The sequence below is a fragment of the Ischnura elegans genome, chromosome 7, assembly GCF_921293095.1.
Source record: "Ischnura elegans chromosome 7, ioIscEleg1.1, whole genome shotgun sequence".
Lineage (NCBI taxonomy): Eukaryota > Metazoa > Arthropoda > Insecta > Odonata > Coenagrionidae > Ischnura > Ischnura elegans.
In genome coordinates, this window is record NC_060252.1 from 55,068,487 (window position 1) to 55,089,467 (window position 20,981).

At 39.4% G+C, this 20,981-nt stretch overlaps 1 protein-coding gene across 4 annotated transcripts in view; it reads right to left on the minus strand.

Annotated features, from left to right (window-relative positions):
* LOC124162852 overlaps positions 1-20,981 on the minus strand; it is a 269,833-nt gene that overhangs the window by 105,373 nt on the left and 143,479 nt on the right. For all 4 annotated transcript variants that reach the window (XM_046539526.1, XM_046539527.1, XM_046539529.1 and 1 more), the window contains 2 exons: positions 12,002-12,108; positions 6,583-7,131 (listed from right to left, as the gene is read on the minus strand). In XM_046539526.1, coding sequence (XP_046395482.1) covers positions 6,583-7,131; positions 12,002-12,108 — 656 coding nt within the window. The remainder of the gene's footprint in view (positions 1-6,582; positions 7,132-12,001; positions 12,109-20,981) is intronic.

Sequence of the window (20,981 nt, forward strand, 5' to 3'; positions counted from 1 at the left end):
ATCTATGTACCTAACATTAATTTTACACCTTGTAGTGGATGTTACAAATAGGATATCTATGTAACGTTGTCAAAATATCCATCGCGTAGTAACAACGGAAATTGGATATATCAACCGTATTTAGATATCTGGTGGATATCGTCTGCTGCTTGGGAAGAGTGTTGAAACTGTGTTGAGGGAAAAACATAAACAGCTTTACACTCTATTATACCAATGGGCGAGCCGCATTATTTCACATATGGAAATATGAATGAAGATATGAATGAATATGAATTAAAATATGAATGAAAAGCCATTGTATATTTTCACACATTTTTTATTTGGTGTGACGCGTTTCGACAATAAAGCGTAATTCTCGAGTAAAATATTTTTACTGAAAATAATTCATGTTTTTATTCTAAGTATTTATTATATTTCTCAAATCTGTATTTTGAGTGTTTTTAGAATGCACAATAAACACATTTTTTAACATTTTTTTAAAGAACAGTCGATTTTTTCGATTGATCAATCTTTGGGTTCAAATTCCGATTTTTATTGAAAAGTCGAGATTTTCATTCCAATTAAAAATCGATTCTTCGAAAAAATTGATTTCGACCGACATTTTTCCATCACTGCACCGAGGACAGATTCGACCCCGCGATCTAGGGAAGGGCGTGCGAGGACTTATCCTCGTCGGAATCGGTGGCGCCTCTGTTCGGAGTTGATGGCGGTGCTCATAAATCCCATTCCCCTTTTGCCAATGCCATACGTAAACTGGCACATAGGAAGTCAAATCAACCATCAAACTAAGAGAGACGAGGCGCCGTGCGAGGGAAATGTCCGACCGCGTCGCAGCGTCATTTGCGGGAGCGAAAATGGTGTTCTGCCAGCTTCCCCCAACCCACAGCAGGCCTTAACATATTAATCGGTGAAGGGGCCATCATTTTCAACCTTCATGAAGGACACAAGAGTCCACTCCCCGTTAGGGGTTCCCCCTGAAATAAAGCATGCGTCATGTTCCGCTGACCCCACCACTTTCATTTCCACTAAAATGAGCTGGTCGGGTTAGAGAACTCCGTCGCTAGCAGGGCTGGTTAATTTAATAACTTCCTCCTGATCCGAACAAGAACGCCTTATGGTAAAATATGTGTAGGGTAAAAATACGGCCTGACCGAGACTCGAACCTAGAGCCTCCTGGTTGCCAGCCAGGTGCTCTACCAGTTGCACTACCAGGACGCTTAAATATACCACGATTTCGGTGGGGGTTTATCCCATTTTTACCCAGAGTTCCAAAATCGGAACAAAAATATTGATCTCATGAATTGACTTTATCTTTTTCCATTAGAATATTTTAAAACGATATTAATTTTATTATCACGGGGTATTATGAATACTGCCATCATTGCAAAGTTCTTGTAAATACGATTTATGTACTTAGTATAAATAAAAATACCAAAAAAATACCTAAAAATTAATTCGGGCAAAAATGGGATAACTCCTTAACAAAAAACTCCCTTTGCTTTGGCCCACATGAGTAACAAATAGATGGCACTGGGGCAGCTCACCACTCGCTAACAGAAGAAATGGACGAGGACACAAGGGTGAAAGAAAAGGTACACTATATTTAACACAGTAGCGAGTCACTAGCACTAAATAAGAACACACACAAAAAGAAACTCTTGCCCGGGAAATTCTTTGGAACTTCCGAAGCCAATTGCTTCTTTCTCAACATAGCATAAGAAAAAGCTGTTTGAATCTGAAACTTGAGTTTTTCCTTAGATGTTGAGAAAGAAGCTATTGCAAGCTCCAAGCTCCAAGAAATTTCCTGTTTTACTTTTTATATGTTTCTATGAAAACCACGAAAGAGTAAAATCCTCAGGCACGAAAAGACGCAGGTTTATTAAAAAAAGTGCGCGACGAAAGTTGTTGTGAAAAGAATAAAAAATATTTGCCATGCCGACTTAAATCAAAACGAAAAATATGAACACGTTTGATGAAAATGGTTATGGACCAGAATTACGAGAAAAGTTGCAAACGAGACGCGTTATTTTCTATGCAGACTTTCGACAAATTCTTTGTTTATAGGAAACAGACAAAATTTAGCTCATACCTATAATGTATTATTTCGAACACATTCGTACAATTATTCAATATTAATATCCTTGAGGTTATCATTTATTATGGAAATTAATCAAAAGGCCCATTAAGAGGAGGATTGAAGAAGCCTATCCCAACCCGTTGTAAATGTGATAACTAAATGGTGGATTTTTCTAACTTAAGGATGTCCGCTTAAATGTATTGACTTGCATTTTTCAATCAGCAAACACTTCCAAATTAGATTTCTGCAAACTAATAATTGGATATGAGGGCTGGAGAATAATTTCTTAATGCCGAATTAATGAGCTCTTAAGGGTTAATTTATAAAATATGCTTCGTCTTGGTGATTCTGCAAAGAATTTTGCTCCTTAAAGGATAATCTAGATTACCAATTATTACTAACGTCTTCCTCCACAGTTTCTACCTCCAAGACCCCTAGCTCTCACGGTTGATTTCCTCATCCAGACAAGAATAGAAAAAAAGTTCACCAGAGCTTAATGCGGCCGACAAAGATTTACAGTCGAAGGATCCTTTCCGAGCATTTATAAATCACGAGTCACCCATTCCAGATAAGATTAATCCTTTACAGCTCGAAAAGACATGCGGGAAAAAAATCGTGATTTATTTTTTAAGTAGAAAAGATCAGCAATCTATCTCTTTTTCGTAACAAGGCTAGCACTAGCATTAAGCCCAGTCGCCATAAAAATTGATAGAAACTTGTCTCACTCGTTTTTTCAAGCATGCAAGAGGATGCGTATACTCGGGCATACGGTCAACTGAATTTATCCTTTTGGACCTCATGTACGATTTCCAAATTCGTTTATGCCGAGATTTCGAGAAACAAATTTCACAATAAAGTATCTAAATATGCAATTCAAATTATTTCCACTACACTTACTATTTGAAATAAACACGGAAATGAATATTATTTTATATCTCTACTGCGTGACACACATGAGAACAAGAATAGGTTTTTATATAAATTTTTACGTAAGGTACGTATTTATAATTACTTTGATGCAGCAAAAATATTTATCAAACTATATTAAACAAGTAGTTGTAGAACTAAGAGAAAAAATAAAATTTGAATAATTAAAAAAAAGACGATCGATTTCAGTGCAAAATTATTTACCTAAACATTAAAACTTACATTAAATGTTGGTACGTAAAGAGAATATTTCTCACGAATGAAACTCAGGAACTAACGGAGATAAAATTTATTTTACCCAGATTTTATTCTTGATACTCACTCAAGCATGGAAAGCGATAAAATTGACTTTAAAAATGGATTGGACACTGAATGGTTATGGCAGATACAGTTTCGTTGACTATGGTAGCCAATTAAAGATAGTAGCGCTGAGTTTAAAATCGCTGTTTTTATCGTACATAGTGTATTGAGCAGCACAATATTCGCGTTGATGAAGTACACCAATTTTTCAGAGAAAAGTATCGATCTCTGGCGGTAACTTGGTGCTTTATAATTTTTTACGTAAGTACAAAAAATACAATGACATGTTATGCTGCCAATAATCCGATTTGATGAGGAATCACTCTCACAGTCAACCGAGTAAAATGGGAAATTTCAGCGAAGACGGGAAGAGGGTTCAATGCTACATTCAAATTTATAACGTAGAAGCGAAACACAATTGTTTACACTAAATATTGCCGAGTAATAATCCCATACGGTATACAAAAATTACCTATATATTTATTTGTTTTAAAAATGAAATAATCACAAAAATGAAACATTTTAGGATAGTCTGGCTACTGGTTCAATTCATTGTCTCGGGCGTGACTTCATGGAATTGAATTCAAAAATTGAAATCTAAAAAAACTATATAATTCCACAAAAATTTAATACTTCACACCTTAGGTTTGGATGCGGCCCGTGATCGTCACCAGATTGTGAAGTGTCAAGTCGAAACCTACGTCGTACTGTATTAAAATGCATGTGGAATTATAAAGTTTTTTAAAAATCATAATATTGTACTTGGTTTCACTTTGTATCAGTCGGAACTCAAGCCCTCTTTCCATTATCTTTCCATTTTAAAGCTTGCGTAGTGAATACAATTAATAAGACACTAATAAACCTTAAATACGTTAGAAAGTGCTATCAAATGCTCGAGCAAACCATCATGAACCACGGGCTGGGTGGCAAAAAAAGCGACAGGGTTCAAAACGTTGGATCCGCCGTGCTGGCTTACGTCTGGGTCTGTGGAAATCACAATCAACCACGCGTATAATCATCCATTCTGTTTCATGACGACGGGATCAGTCTCAAAGGCATACGTGGGAATCTGCCATCCAGAATGTGACTTACATCTCCTTCGATTTCATGACATACATTCTGCATGTAGGGACTTGGACATAGACTTGAACAGGGAGAACATATTAGATGCATACTTTGGAGAAAAACGCGAATGTAGTTGAGAGGATGCCTCACTTAGTACGTGAAATCGATCGCACATACTTTAAATTTTTTTCGCGACAACCTACTCGATTAAAACTTACCTAATCGTGATGAAATTTTGGCGGCATAAGGAGTATGATTTAAAAAAAACTTATTCTTACCTATCAAATATAAATCCCCATACTCCAGTGTTAATTTACAATAAAAAATAATGATTACTTGCGACGAGAATTTTGAAAATTGCGTACTTTAACCAGAACTCGACGAACAATTCAAAACGGAAATTTCCCGATTTTGAAAATCCAAGAATAGTCTCCGGTTTTCAAGGGACTGTGGACATCCTGTTTTATACACATTGATTTCAAGGGAAATTTTTTGACAATAATTAGGTGACATTAAAAATCACCTTGAGAATTAATAAATTTGGATAGTTAGTGGTATTTGTAGTGGGCTGGAGAACTCGTTCTATTCTAGATCGGGGGAGGGGTATGGCGTGCTTCACACTTCATTGCATTAAAATCCAAAAACAGTCAAGAAGACCTTTTTCATTGGCTTTATAAACAAAAAGTTAACAAATAAAGTGCAGCAATGAAGCGACAACAGAAAAAACACACATTAAATAAACTCAGATGTCACGTATTGTTTCGCTTATATGACCAACTCATCCGTTCTTTTTGTAATTTAGGCAGGGTGGGTAAAAGGAAAAGGAATTTATCGAGGAAGTTTTCTGATGGCAGTTTTTTATGATGGAATTGATTACGTTATATCTACAGAAGGACTTTTGATGGAATTGTAGGTAAGAGGTAGCGGTAGGTAAGGGATCTATGAGTTACAGATAAACGGTGGTGAGGTAGTTTTAAAAGAGAGGGGGTCCGAGTTTTAAGGGAGATGGAGGGGTAACATTAGGACAATGTCGTTCCACGTAAATAGGCCATTCGTGATTCGTAGGAAAAACCTGAGGTTACTAAGTGCACGTCGTCGTTGTAAAGGCACTATCTCAAGCTGGGAGAGGAGATCATCAGTAGTGAGAATTGCTGATTACGATTAGAAACAACGCAGTCGGAATTTGATGTGCTTGAAAATGTTTCGTTCCGCCGATGATATAAGCCCTCGTAGGGCGAGGGAATATTTTCAAGCCATAAATTCCTATCGCGTTGCAGCCAATCGTTCTCAATTAAAACAGTAAAGAATAATACAGGCCATTGTCAATTACACCACCCCGCAGTGAAATACAAAAATTAAAAATCGATGGGCATTTAGCGCCTGTTTCATGCAGGGGAACCATTAACCCATTTTCGCCCACCATAGCCATACGGCTACAATCTAAATCCCACCACTCTGAGCATATTAAGAAGAAATACCGTCCAATTTTTTCTAGTCATATTGTCACAAATATGCTGTCGAAGCTTGCAATAATCCACTTATTATTTCATTTTTCAAGCCGGTCGAAATAAGCCCACTGACGGAAAGAGTCGGGTGCGAAACTGAAATTCAATATAAGAATAATATAAAAATATGCTTGCCCTGAAGATTAATCCTTTCCATCAAGGTTACTAGTGTAAAATTGTTCAACATAAGATTCTGACCTCGTTACCACCCAGTGTAGCCATATGGGTTCGGGTCATTCTGAAGAAACAAGTTGATCTATTATCAAAATATTTCATTTTGTTACTAAAGACTACCATAGGAAAAACTTATCTAAATATCTTCATAATCGTTAGCAGAAAGTTTCCTATGCGGAAATGGGTTAATGTGATTTCCCGGGTAGACCAAATGTGGCCCTTCTCTCTTTCTCTTTTCTTTATGTTTTATTAATTCATTTCAGGAGTCCTTAATGACTCATTATATATAACCTGAAAGCTTTACGGGGTTCGGGTTGGTGCGGTGGCAAGTGTGTTGGCCTCGGGATCAAATCCCTGCGGCGACAGAGATTTTTTAGAGAATACCCGGCCACCACTTGGATGGACTTGCAAGTATCATATCAAGTAAAAGTAAACAGGAGATGGCATTTTATAGATGGATAGATTTTATAGGGGGGGGGGAACTTCAAGTATGGGTTAAATGATTCATATTAAAAAAATGAAGAAGGGACTCGCCTGTGTGAGAACGCTTGTGGCTTCCTTCCTCGGCCATCGCCGCCGGCCGTGGCCTCCAGGGGCGTCCCATCGAAGCGCACCGCCTTGCCCGCGGCGCCGCCCCCAAACAGTTCCAGCGGCCTGGTGGTCGATGAGTGGCGTAGGGGAGAGCGGGAGAGGTCCTCGGCGGGCGAGGCGTCCCCGGCGGGGTGTCGGTGGGCGTCGGAGGGCGGCCGGTGGACCTCGACCGTGGCGACCGTCGTGAGCAGGTTGGTGGAGGCGGAGGGCGTGGGGTCGGAGCACTGTCGTGGTACCCCCAGCCGCCCGCCGCTCCCCGTCAGCTCCTCCCGCCTCCGCAGTCCCTCCTCCGGGTCCAGGTAGCTCTCGAAGGAGCGCGAGTGGGGGCGGTAAGGGTTTGGAGGTGGGCGGTAGGGGGGAGGCGCCGGCGGGGAGGCCCTCGGGCGGCGGAGAGACGAACGCTGCGGGGACGACGTGGTGTCGGCGACGTCTACGGCCCCCCCTGCGGCCTCCTCGTTCTCCTCGGGGAGGACGGAGAGTTTCCGGACGGATCTGCAAGGAGACCAGGGAATAAATGACAGGATGCGAGTGAAACGGTGATTCACAGCTCTTCCCCTCGCATAAACATGCTATCGATACCATGCACGACGTAAAAACGGTGTTCGTTTTCTGCGTATGCTGCAAGATAGGTACATTCCAAATCAAATAATTCTGAGTATAAATATAAGTAAGACTAAGGTAATGAGGATAGTAGAGACAGAAGGACTCTTAAATATTAGGCTGAAGGAAGAAAAATTATACGAGGCATATTCCTAAATTACCTAAGGGCCGTTTGGTCACAGGAAAATATACTCATATGAAACACATTTTTTAGGGACTTTTACTTGAACTAATAGAAAACTCTGTTGAGTTACTCTTCGCTTTCGTAATGTTGTCCGCCGAGCCATTGTTTCGAGTGCAAGAAGAGGGTAGTCGCTTGGTGCAAGGTAAGGACTTTACGGTGGGTGTTCAAAGAGTTCCCAACGAAAATCTTTAATTTCCTTTTTGGTTTTGACAGAAGTGTGTACCTGTGGCTTAGTCCAATTAGTTCAACTGTCAGGCGGCGAGCCTCTATGCAGAGGGGTTAAAGAAGCTGGTGCAGTTGTACGAAGAATGCTTGGAAGTGAACGGCGATTACGTAGAGAAGTGAAGTAGTTTTTTAGCCAAATAAAAGTGCCAATAAAATGTGTTTCATTTGAGTATATTTTTCCTGTGACCAAACGGCCCTTACTTTATAAAAATGCCTCGTAACAAATAAATTCCCTCGAATGCATTGAAAATATATATACCCAGAATGGTAGTTGTAATAAAAAGCAGAATTGCGCAAGGAAAAACATTATTTAGCAAGATTAAGGAATACGTGGCAACAAGTAACGTCAAGATGGATGTTAGGAAAAGATTTTAAAAATTCTTTACAAGGAGAATTGTATTGCATGGATGCGAAACGTAGACTATGAAGAAGAGGAAGAAAAGCAATTGGAAAGCTTCGAAATTTGGCTATGGTGACGAATGCAGAAGATTGGATGGAAATATAAGATTGCAAATGAAAAAGTACTGAGGAGAATGGGAGAAGTATACTGAGATAAATAAAAAAAGAAAGGAAAAATAGATATACATAATGTATTTTACTGCGTGCAGAAGTTAATGATAGAATGGAAGAGGGAGGAGGAGGCACCGAATTATGATGGATATCAAAGAAGGAAGGAATTACACAAAGATGAAGAGAGAGGATCAGGACATAATGCTGTGGAGACGAAACTTCCGTTGAAACCTGTCTATGGACAGAATCACCTATGATTATGATGATGATTCTCCAATCCTTCACTTCCGACCTTGGAAGGCCAGGGAAAATCGATGATTGGCTGGGTCTGTTGTCTCTAGAGTTTGTAAACGTGTCGTTTATTTTCTATTCCATTAAATTGTGCTCACAAGGAGGAGAGGCATCGGTATTTTACCAAAATTTATTTGTTGATGTTCAATTTACAAGCTTTTCTATTTCCTATTATAACGATGACGTCAGTGGTTTCAGTGTTGTCATAAGAGTCTCGCTACAGCGCAGCCACCTTGAGAGTTTTGACGACGTTTACTCTGAGGCACTATAATAGATAAAAGAATACGCTAGCCACGTCACTGCTACAGTTAAATTGGTCAATTCGGCCGCCTAACTTGTTGGTATTTGGTAGAAGTGGTATCAAATAAATTGGCAACGACTATTCACTGTGTGCTTAGAAATTTCTTCGAATAAAACGCGTGAAATATTTATTTTGCCAGTATTTGTTCTTTGATCTCCGGCTCAGTCTTGTTCGTAGCCTAAAGCTTTACTCACTTATATTGCTAAGCCCATATCACTGCTACGCATAAAATATTATCGATTAAATCAACAAACAGTGTATCCTCATTCTTGATTGAAAAAAAATAAATGAAACACATTGCCGAATATGAGGTGAGATAACACTGAGAAATAGATGCCATTCCATCCAGGTAGGATGATGCTGTCGCGAGTCCGCAGACTGCAATAACAAAATGCTATCGAAACCTAAAGCCCACCTTTAATCTGACTTATCACTCTCTCTGACTCTTCCCACGCCCCACATATAAAATATGGAGTTCTTTCTCTATTAAGCTGCAATACCAATGCGTTAAAGGGAAAAAATAAAGAAAACATGATAAGCAACCTTCTCACTGAAAAGTGTTATTTTTCCATAGTAGTCAGAATACCCCAAGGTTACAAGAGCAAATGTTTCAGTTCTGACTCGGGAATCGAATTCGGCACCAATCAATTTGCAGCCGGATATTCGGCGACTGAGGTTATTCCATTCTTCTTCCGGTTTAATTTCCAGAGGATGAAGAATTCCAGCGCTGATCGATAAATATTTTTATGGAAGTAGATGGGCTCGAGCTAGGTGGACTATAGTAAATATACGAAAAAAAACACCGTCATGATAAAAATGGAATGAAGGCAGACGATATATATTTAATGGACTATTTGTTATTTTAGCTGCGTCATGAAGTTACTGCATTTTCTTTTTACGCAAATGCATAAATTATCCCAAGTTTTGAACGACCTTGCCATGAAACGTGACAGTACTATTGTGGCAAGATAACTTTAGATCATAATATCAAGGTGAGATGCAAAACATTTGCTTGATGCTTTCATATCGAAATGGAGAAATACATTAATGGGACTCCATACCATTTGAAGCACACCTGTGCTCAGGGCGAGATTGGAAGTAAAATCATTTGACGGATTATATGCGCGTAGGTGAAACCTTCGAAGGATAAAAGAAAATATGAAAATACTCCTACGTGAATTTGCAGATTTTCTCTTGGGTTCACGAACTACTCGTATTCTTCCCGAAGCAATAAGCTTCCTCGTTCCATTCTGAGACGGTTTCGTCAAAGGCCACCGCACATTTCCCGGGATATCCGATCTAATATCTCATCTCGAACCCTGGTTCAGCGTGTCCTCAACCCCCACACCATTCCGACCTCGCATCTTCTGAGGCAGCGATTTCCCATTAATCCACCAATCCAGGCAGCCCATTACCCTCATCTTACCCTCAACCCACATCTTTTGCTGCCATCAAATTGTCTTCTCTGATTTCCAATCACATTCATTCACTTTGTAACTCTGCCCTCCAGACCAAAGAAACTACAGTAATAACAGTCTCAAGATAATGGTAATAAACAATGTAAAACCAAATTTTCGCTAATTGCGAAACAGAATTCCTCATGATAATGGTATAAATACTGTTCAAGATTGGAGGCCTGCCATCAGCGTTGCCCAAATATAGCACTGAGAACAACAATGGGAACTGCAATCTGTCACTTTTGTCAGTAACAAGCGATAGTCTTTCAAATAACACGTATAGCATCATTAAAAAAATCTTTAAAATATTGTAAACTGAGGTATATATAGCATCATTAAAAAAATCTTTAAAATATTGTAAACTGAGGTAATATTATTGTAAACTTGACAAATATAATGAAATATCGATCAGAATGCATCAATGACTTTTTATTTCCAATTTCATCGAATAAGCATGAACGACTCACTCTCAAAGATGTAGAGCTTCAAAACAATACGGAAATATAAATAATTTAAAAATCCCCAATTCTTGTGTAATTTAGTAAGAAATTATAAATAAAATTTCTAATAAAAATCTGACATATGCTAAATTTTTCGTGACCGGGTGGAGTATTTATTATTGACAACAAAATAAAATGTCCAGGGTAGGAAAATCTTAAATATAAGCTCATCACAGATTATACCCATTGGGAGGTTATACGGTACCTAATCTATCTGTTATACCAATACATAGGATAGATAAAAACCTAATTCGCATTGTTCGTCGCTAAAATATAGTTAAGTTTTATTTATGCCTAAGTTTTTTTTTAACTATTCATCACCAAATATTGAGCACATATCTCCCATTGCATCGTGTTAAGGCCGTTTTACACGGGGCACGGAATTGCGCAGGTTAGAACTGCATTCATTTCTAAAATGGCGTGGAATTTCGCGAATGCAGGAACGAAATTGGAACAGAGGCTATTTTGCCATCTCACGTCCACGCATTCTCGCATGTGTTCTAGCAATTCACCGCTTTACACGATGCAATTTTGTCTGCGCCTTCGTACATAAGACAGATTGCGCAAGTAGGTGCCCCGTGTAAAACGGCCTTTGGAGCTTAAAAGCAGTGGTTGTTCGCATAAGTGCTACCATGATCGCTGCACTCCAAAAGAAGCTTTAAAACTATACTATACTTATAATACATGATGGTAAATAAATGGCGATAAAATTAGGTTGATGATGGTTTTATGGCTATAAATTTTCAATTCTGGTTCATTAAATTCATGGAACCTAAATTTGTAAGCAATTATATAAGCATTTGGCTTGTGCTAGCTATTAAAGTTACACTGTGCTAGTCAGTCGCGTAACTAGGAATATGCTTTGGGGGGATGAGGGAGGATGGGGAAGGGCGACGTCCCCCCCCCCTCCGTTTGGGAAAATATTGGAAATATGACATGCCTGCAAATACATTTGACATAATTTAGGCACTCAAAATTTGTTTTTCGTGAAGAGGTTACGTTAAAATTTACTATATGTCCAAACTAGACAATAGTTTAGAATATTATTTTTATTTCCCTGAGGCTTTGGGGGGGGGGGGGGAATCTATCCACCTCATTATATGATAGTTACGCCACTGGTGCTAGTGGCGTACCCCGGCTAAGACTTAGTACTTTAGCCGGACTACCTCACTGATACATGCGAGCACAGGATTTTAATGCCATCCTTTTCTTTCAGGCTCAGAATGTACAGAGCTGATCTGACTAGCAGCCCCCACGCCACTAATTTCGGCAATTACTTGTGTTGTTAACTCACCGATACTCGTCCAGGTCGAGTGAATCCACGCGCGGCTCAAACACGGCGGCAACATGCGCAGCTTCCGTCGCCGGCTCGCTGGACTCCGCGGTCGACTCGCCCTCCTCCTGTGCGGGCGCAATTGACAAAGGGGTTAGAAGGGTCGTCGGGAAGATCACAAGACATGCAACGGACGGCCGCGCACACGTCTTATCGACATGAATGATTACTTGCCAATGAGGCCTTCGTGGAAATACCCCACCGATAGCCTTCAATAATACATCGACCAACGAAAAAATAACGGTGGCCGATGCTAAAACACAATTACCATTGACTTACCTGGAAGAGTAACATCATAAAGGGCGTTTCACATATTTAAGATGAACCACGCGATTCAAAAAGCACGACCCGGGTTTCATAACATAGTCACATCATTAGGTGAATCGATCATTCGTGCAATTATATAAAAGGAGGCACTTGAAACCTGGGTCGTGCTTTTTCAAATATATTTGTGAACCTAATAAAGTTTATTCTTTTATTTTCCATAATAGAGGGGTTTCACACAGTTAAGCCTGAAATCATTAGTCTCCTTAAAAAGTGTCGAGAGACAAAAACTTTACATATATCCCCATGATGGAAATAAGCCAGGACGCGAGGGATTCAAATCTCCTTACCCAGAATTATTCCTCCTACTAGCACAAGGGTAGATTAATATTCCAATGCATTAGATTATCCGGAAATCTGACGCGGACTGGAAGACCCCTTCAGAAGGATCAGATGTGCCCTTTCTTCCTGCAATATGACCGTGAATGCGTGTAACCGATGCGCATAACGTAGTGCGGAGTTACTCGTGGAGAATGGACATCTCACCTTTCGCGCAATCCGTTCTACATCTAAATCATCATCCTCCCAGCTCTGCGACGAAATTCCGATTCAAGGACGAGGGGTAGGTTTCCGTGACGCGCGCTGAGTGATCTGCTCTCGAAATCGCAGCAACGTGTCCTCTGCCTCCCTTTGCTTTCATCTCGATGAAGCCCTTAGCGAGATAGACAACCATGTACGAACCCACCCTCCATTTTAACCAATGACATTGCCAGGGGAGCATAGGGGGCACGTGCCCCCCTAAAAACCAATTAATTTTAGCAGAAAAATATTAACCTATAAAACAAATTTAATCTCCTCCACCAATATGTTTAAGCAAAACAGCTTCCTGATGAACCATCAATTGTGTTATTAAATGCCAAAATAGCATAAAATGTGATTTCTAGAGATAAAAATGATCGCATTTTTTCCAGAGAGGGGTTCCACCCCCAATACCCCCTAGGCTGTACCCCCTCCAATACACCGTCCTGGCTACGCCCCTGTTTTTACCGAGTGTGCAATTACAGTTTCACGTTCCCTCCCATTAATTTATTAAATCTGGAACAGCCAGTGAATTCAACGACGTTGACGATACGGTCTGGCTGAAAATTCCTAGTGTATCATGATGTCACGCGGCGCCTCATGAATTGGCGTTGAAGCCGTTGGCTGTCCCGGTAAACCACAAATACCATAACCAGCCAATTGACAATATAAAGTTTTTGGCACATTTTTTTGCTCTGGGAGTTGTTGTTTGTTGCTGCGTTAGCAGAAACCTATATTCTTTTATCAGGAATATTGATTCAAACATTTTATTGTATAAGCAGTAATCGTTGAATTATTTTCTTTTTTTCTGTCGTTTTTTTTTCATTTTCATTATTTCTGTCAACTGAAATTAGCAAGTTTTATCATGTAAATTACCTGATTATTTTTAGTTCGGTAAATGGCGGCAAAAATTGTTTTATTCTTTCAAGGATATGACAGAAAAAGATTTCGCATGCACCTACACAACCTTTTCCGCAAAAATGGACCTCTCTCAGCATAATCGCATAAACGCTAATTTTTAATTTTCGCGTATCGAGAATTACCTTATCATTACTGTTTCATTAATTGGCGTTACAATTTTTTACACTATATTATTTTAAATATTTTTGTTGTCTACGAAATTAGATTTTTTTTAACGAGATAGGTAATTAATGAATATCAAACCCTTGTACCTAAATGCGATAATTTATTTTCCAAATTTACCATGGGAATTATCCTTCCCTCAAAAAACTCAGAAATCATCAATATTCCCCAATTACTGCCGTTAAAATAAAAATTAATAATAAACAATCCGTTGCTATCAGTTATAAGCATCAGATTAGATCTTCTCGTACGGTAAGCTCTTAATTTATTAAAAATTTTACTTCTCGTACCGACAAATAATTTAATATTCCCTTCTTCTTCTGATCCCAGTTTAGAGGAATCTTTGGTAAAAATGTGGTTAAATTCGACAAATAATTTTAATTCATCATTCAGTCTAAGCAAAAAAACAAAATTCGTAGATAATTTAATTAATATAGCTTCCTCGAAAAATATACATTCAATACTTACCTTAAGGTTTATAAGTTTAAAAAATAAGGTATATTCAATAATTATGATGGAAAATTCCCCTGAACCGGGAATGGAACCACGGAACTTTGGCTTTCCGGTCCACAGCGAGCGCCCGGAAAGCCAAAGGTCAGTGGTTTGCTTCCCGGTCGATCAGAATAATCTCTGCGTAATTCACGTATATTTCACCGCCGTTAACGCAGGTTTCGAAATATTACGCGATATATGTAACATCGGAGAAACAATCAACCCGATTGATTTCTGTTAAGTATACGCTTTGGCACTCTTTGGACTGACATGAGTGTCAATACAATGCTTTTAAATTACCATCTCCTGTAAAAGCCCTGACCCGGGGGAAGAATGGACCGGATTGTGGTCTAATCCGGTGCCAGGTAAAATAAAACCCTAGTCAACTGAAGTCTTTAAAAGATAATAAAATTATCTATGTTTTCCTTCTTGTGAGAATTCATTTATTTTTAAAAAATCAAAGACTGCGAATATCAAATCTTGAGGTATGACTTTGATAAATATAGGCTTCGCTGGGCATATCAGCTGGTTCTCTACATTCCTATTCCGGTACCCAAAGGTTTAAGAGACAAGAGAGATAACTGTAGAGGTAAACAAGGTCGTAGCTACCTCTTCATAAAGAAGGAAACTGCGTGTTCCCATTCCGACCGCAAGCCGATTGTTACATCATCAGTAGCTACTGTTCTCATGATGTTGTAAAGACACACAAAATTTCAAGTTCGTTCAGCAGCGTGATTATTAGAGAGATACAATAAAAAATAGTTGCAACGGAACACTCAATATCAGTCCTTCTTAGGACTTCCTCCATATTATTACTAAATTATTCTACCGAGGTAGGTTTCCATGGAGTACTAAAGAAACATTCTGGCAGCCACCCCTTCCTTCATTTACTTCCCTCTTCAATCCACAATAACGCCTACTCCCTTTCATTCTATCCGAAAATCCTAATCTCTTCCTTCCTCTCCCTCGTTTACCCAACATTCTACCCTCCAACACTGTTATCAGCATCCCCTCCTCGCCAAGTACTCGCTCCATCCAAACCTTCTGTCTCTTCCTTATCTATCCTAGAAATTGCCTCTCCTCACCCACCATGTCCAGCACTTCGTCGTTCCTCCTCCTCTCCGTCCAAATTATTTGAATTATGATGCCCTAAGGCCATCCCGGTGGGTTGAGCATTGGGATAATGACCAAATCGCCGATTAAACCTTCGTAAGCCTCACATAAAAAGAGCCTGATCCCTGAGCCCCCACCCCTCAGGGAAAGGAACTCTACCCTGAATGTGTGAATTTTACCCGGGCATAGCTAGCCTCACCTTCACCTATCCAAGCGAACTTGCGGGTTGAATCAATGTGTCAGCGAGTTACTTGAATTATACCATCCCTAATAATATTATCCATAACAAATAGCAACCTTTCTATGGAGGAGCTTATGATATATTTATTTCGGATGAAGAACCAATGACAAGCAATCAAATACACAGAAATGATATTTGTACCACTCCCATGGTTTTTCCAAAGCTCTTCTCACAATGGTGCATCTTTGCCTGCATGCTTATAGTATATGCATAGAAGTAGGATGCAAGGATAGCTGCTTATAACCTGCTTTCTGTTTCCCAAATATGCTGGTTTATAGTTTTGAAATTTTACTCGTCTTTCGAGGAAAGCTAGAGTTTATTTCCATCCTAATGATACGAAAATTCTATTGTCTACCTACCTCTTTAGAATTATTAATTATTTAACTATCAGTGATGTAATTGCAAAACTCGTATACTAAATGACGGGGGAATTGAAACAACTATGATGGACTGCGCGCTCAAGCTCAAGAGATGGATCGACCTCATTGAACATTAGTTTTCCCACCGCGTCACGCTTTGGCGTCGAAAAAGGAAAAGAACAAATTCCTTTGAACTAGTTCCTGCGTGGTGAGAAATGAATGGAGCGTGCCAGATGGATTATAAAAACGACACGGGGGGCGCTATTCAACGTATGCCCACGAGGCATTGGTGAAGATTTCAATGCCAACCTGTTGGATGAATGCCAGTCCAGTGTTTGCAGACGATCCTCTAGGGGCACTGGCTAGGGGGAACCCCACTGTATGTGAGCGTTTCGTTCTCACGCATCCATGCCAAGTGAACAGCGACGCAAGAACGATGGAAAATGATATATAACGGTTGCTCTTATCCGTGAGAAAACACTGGTTCACTATGTATTCGTGCATAAACTAACCATTTATAGAATAAAGGCTGCTCTCGGCGTATTAGGGGAGATAAAAAAAGCTTCGTAGTTATTTCTTGATTAAAGCTTTCGCGGCTGATGATGATTAAAGAGTGACTTACGGGAGTATGCCGCGTGATATATCGGATTTGTCCCTGGCGATTCGAGATCGACTGTTGGTCACTTCTGCCTTGATCCGATATATCACGAGGCATACACCCGTTTGTCACTCATTCAGCTTTGGAAGGCATATTCACATTCTTTGGTGCTAAACCTGTGTTATGTAATTATGACGACATGTAGGCGATGGTGAGTGAAATTTTTAACCAATGATCCACCTTGTCTTAGTTGATATAAGGGCGCTGATTAACGCCTCCAGGCGAAATAAGCTATAGAGGACAGAATTTTGACCTATTGCACTTAGTATATAACTTTTGCGGCTTTACTTTGATGAACCACGGAATATTAAATGAAAATTCACTTGGTACGTTCAATACTAACACTTTGCTACCGACCATGACTTCGAAAATAGAGTGTAATCATTTACTAAAGTACTTTGAACATTTCAATATTTTCTCTGCCCTATAATCTAAATTAATCCATAAGCCTAAGCTTGGAAAATCGCGAACTTTTTAATACTAATCGTTTTCAATTAACTTCAATATACGTCAGCTCAAAACTCCAAAGGTGGCGGATCCAGAGAGGGAATAGGAGGGGGATCCGTTTCGCACTAGATAAAATGGTAATTTTGTTCGGACCCCACCACTGTTGGGAGGTTACCTCCGAGGCCCCTCCTCCTTTGCCCTTATCCTGGATCTGGCGCTGAACTCTATGATATCTATCTTATTTATGTTATCTTTAGCGCCTTCTTTCTCAGAATGAGCGAGGAAAAGTGTGGAGTAGTGCCTTTCTAAGAACTTGCATTAGCGATTCCGTTATCGCGCGTCCGTAGACACAACTTTTTCTTCAAGCGTCGCCGACATGCAATTTTTGCTCTCAAACAGGGCGATGTACGTGTACTATTTAATTATTCATTTGAATTAAGTGCGCGCTGAATCAGTCCACCACAATCATTTTATTTGACTAAATAAAAGGTAATTCCACTTTTCGGCTACATCATACTATTCTGCCCAATATAACTTTCATATTGAATAATATAGTATAGACAAAAATCCAAAAGTAGAATTTAATTCATAATGATTTTATTATAACACGACCAATGCTTATAAATAATGGAAGAATTGACCAATCTTTGTTGAGTAGATGACTTAAATGATGATTTTCGCCGCTTAGTCTTCAACTCGCACAATAAAAAAATTACTATCAAGCCTTAAGAAGTAACACTGTGAGAGAATTGATTTTTTTATAACACAGGCTACAGTGGTAAAATGTTTGAGAAAAATTCGGAAGCGCAGGAGATTTTAATTTCACCTGCAAAAACGATACATACAAATTCATTCGTATCTCCACTATTAAGTGCGACACATTCATACTCTGTTCATGCAAACGGACTTAGGATATACGTAGCACGCATTCAGTTCATAGAGATGGTCGAAACCCATAGAGCGATAGAGTTGAGCGATTTCATGAATTAGTGATGGAGGAGAGCCAACCAGTACAAGCACGCTACCTCTCAGCTAATTGACTGAATAGAATCGTAAGTGACCGTACCTACAACAACAATGAGTTAGCGATGAATTGGCATTGCCCTTACGATAGAGGACTTGAGAAAGAGAAAGCAGTGAGAGAAAGAGAACAGTGTATTTGGGTTAGAATGTGGTTAATTCAACTGACCATAACTTGGTATTTCCCCGCCTAAGAACATGCAAGATAGCCCATTAGTTTTTCATACTAACGTTCACGAAAAAACAGCAAGCAATTATGATAATCATATTCAGATAACAACACGGGATGTTTCAGACGGAATCTCCAATACTTCAGGAGGCGGTAGGGAAGACAATTTTAAGCATTTTTGTCTTATAAATCTGGGGTCGCAAATCTTAAGTTACTAAGCTATGGCAATGCAAACATTTTTTTGGATGCACTTTGCAGTTAACATGAAAGGGGTTTATCTTGGGTATCCGGCCTCAAGATTAATGCCGGGTTCGAATCCCGGTCAAGGCGAATGATTTTTTCTCTGTGGATTTTTCGCACCATTAAAATTGAATGAAACAATTAATCTTTGAGCTTAATTAAACTAAATCTTTGAGTGAGTACCAACAATACGATTGCGCAATCTCACTCATTTTGAGATGAATTGCTTCAGACAATTATAATCACATATTTTTGTCCAACCTTAATAATTTAGTGTCCTTAAAATTCCACAATATCAAATAAAATGTAGAATATGCTGGATACCAAAGAAATACCGTTTTCATGGTAACTGCAAAGTGTATCCAAAAAAAGTTTGCGTGTCATAGCTCAGAACGTAACAAAGGAGTTGCGACCCCATGATTACGATAGAAAACGCTTATAATTGTCTCCTCTGCCACCTCCTGAAGTATTGCAGATTTCTCCTAAAACACCGTGTATAAGAGTTCGCATTGGCTTCTGCAGGTGGGACCATTATTGAAATAGAAAACCTTCATATGAGGAATAAAATTGATTACTTCCGGATTAACTTCGAGGTAATGTTGATTTTTCATGATACAATTATCGAACTTGGTAATTTAGTTGATAATATGTTTTATTGCATTTCACTTGATGGATCTGATGCGTCTGATTGGCCGACTATGACGTAAGCGTTCACTTCTTGTTGTTTATTTACATTGGAAATTTTATTTCCATGAAATTGAACACTGCCGAACAAGAAAAAGTGTCTGTATTTTAATAAATCTATTTACAAGTGTTTATTTTGATGACTGCTTCCATTTCTCGAAATAATACCGAAGTTCGGGCGTAGACACTGGCTTCGGTTTTTTTTACTGCGCAGCCGTCACACACAATCCTACATGTATCACCTCTAATGATTTAGTTCTATATATTGCTAATTTAGTGTCATTAAAATTTAATTTTTTAAGAAGCAATTCGAGTTTTGATGCTGAACGAGAAATAGGACAATAATATGATGAGAAAGAGCACTGGACATCAGCGTTGAAGAAAACACTGTATTGGCCAAATTATGAGGCCACCTTGGTCCGAGGCTATGAGCGCCGCTACGATGCAGGCTGTTAGCAGGTAGCAGAGTATCCTGCTAGCAGGTAGCGCTTGGCTTAAGGGTTATTTATATCCTATCAAACGAAGGAAACTTTCCGACCATAGGCAATTAATAGGTGATTATTAAGAGATGTTTCCCTGAGATCTGTGCCTCATGTATGCATTGGTAATCTCAGACGATGTAAAACTCCTGATTACTCGTATAGCATCTGGGTCCCTGTGACGTTACGTGGAGTGGCATCGTATGGCCGTCAATCTGACCTTTTTCAAATGAGGATAAAAATGGACCATTGCCATTCGTCTAACCCGGTATTTCTAAAACCAAACAATTTGTATATTAGGAATAGGTACACTAATGGTGGGAAACGAATCGCAATAAATGCATTTCGTTTTCTTTGATGAAGGAAACTACCCTATTCGAGCAATGGTGCTGAACGAGAAAGAGGACAATAGAATATCATAAGAGAGAGCACTGAACATTAGGCCGGCCCTTATTTTTCAGAATTTCGAAAAGTTATGTTTTCCTGGTCTCAAAATGATCCAAATGAGGTTTATATTCACGTGTTAAAATTTGGTTACTTTAAAATAACGGCAACCCGTGCCCCAAGGGCCCTAAGTACTAAGGACCCTCAATTGAGTTTTTTGGGGTTAAAAACGTGCTATTCCTATGTAAAACGTAAAAGTAAAGCCCTTTAGGGCCAATTTTTTGTTGGTTTTGACCTATCTCTAAGCGTTTAGGAGATATCGTCCGTCGTAATGCAATCCCCCCCAGGGCGCCACCCCGCACCGCGGCACCGCTGAGGTACGGCCCGCACCACTTACTACAGACTTCCCCTCCACCCCCTCCCCTCCCTCGGCTAAGACTTTGCTCCTGACGACATGATTTACGTGCTAGTGGTACAGTATTGAATAGTTTGCTCCTCTTGTGTCATGATTTATGTTGTTAAAGCCCATAATGTCAATTTTAACCCTTCAACACCGTCCTATGCACGAGTACTGGGTACCGACCCCTTAAACCTAGATTTTTTGCCGCCATACGGCCGCGAACCATTCCAGCAGGCTTTGTTCCAAAGTGCTTTTTATGTAAAAAATATTATAAGCATTACAATTGTGTCTATGAATTATAAAGGAATGAAGGGAATGGGCAGGGCTTT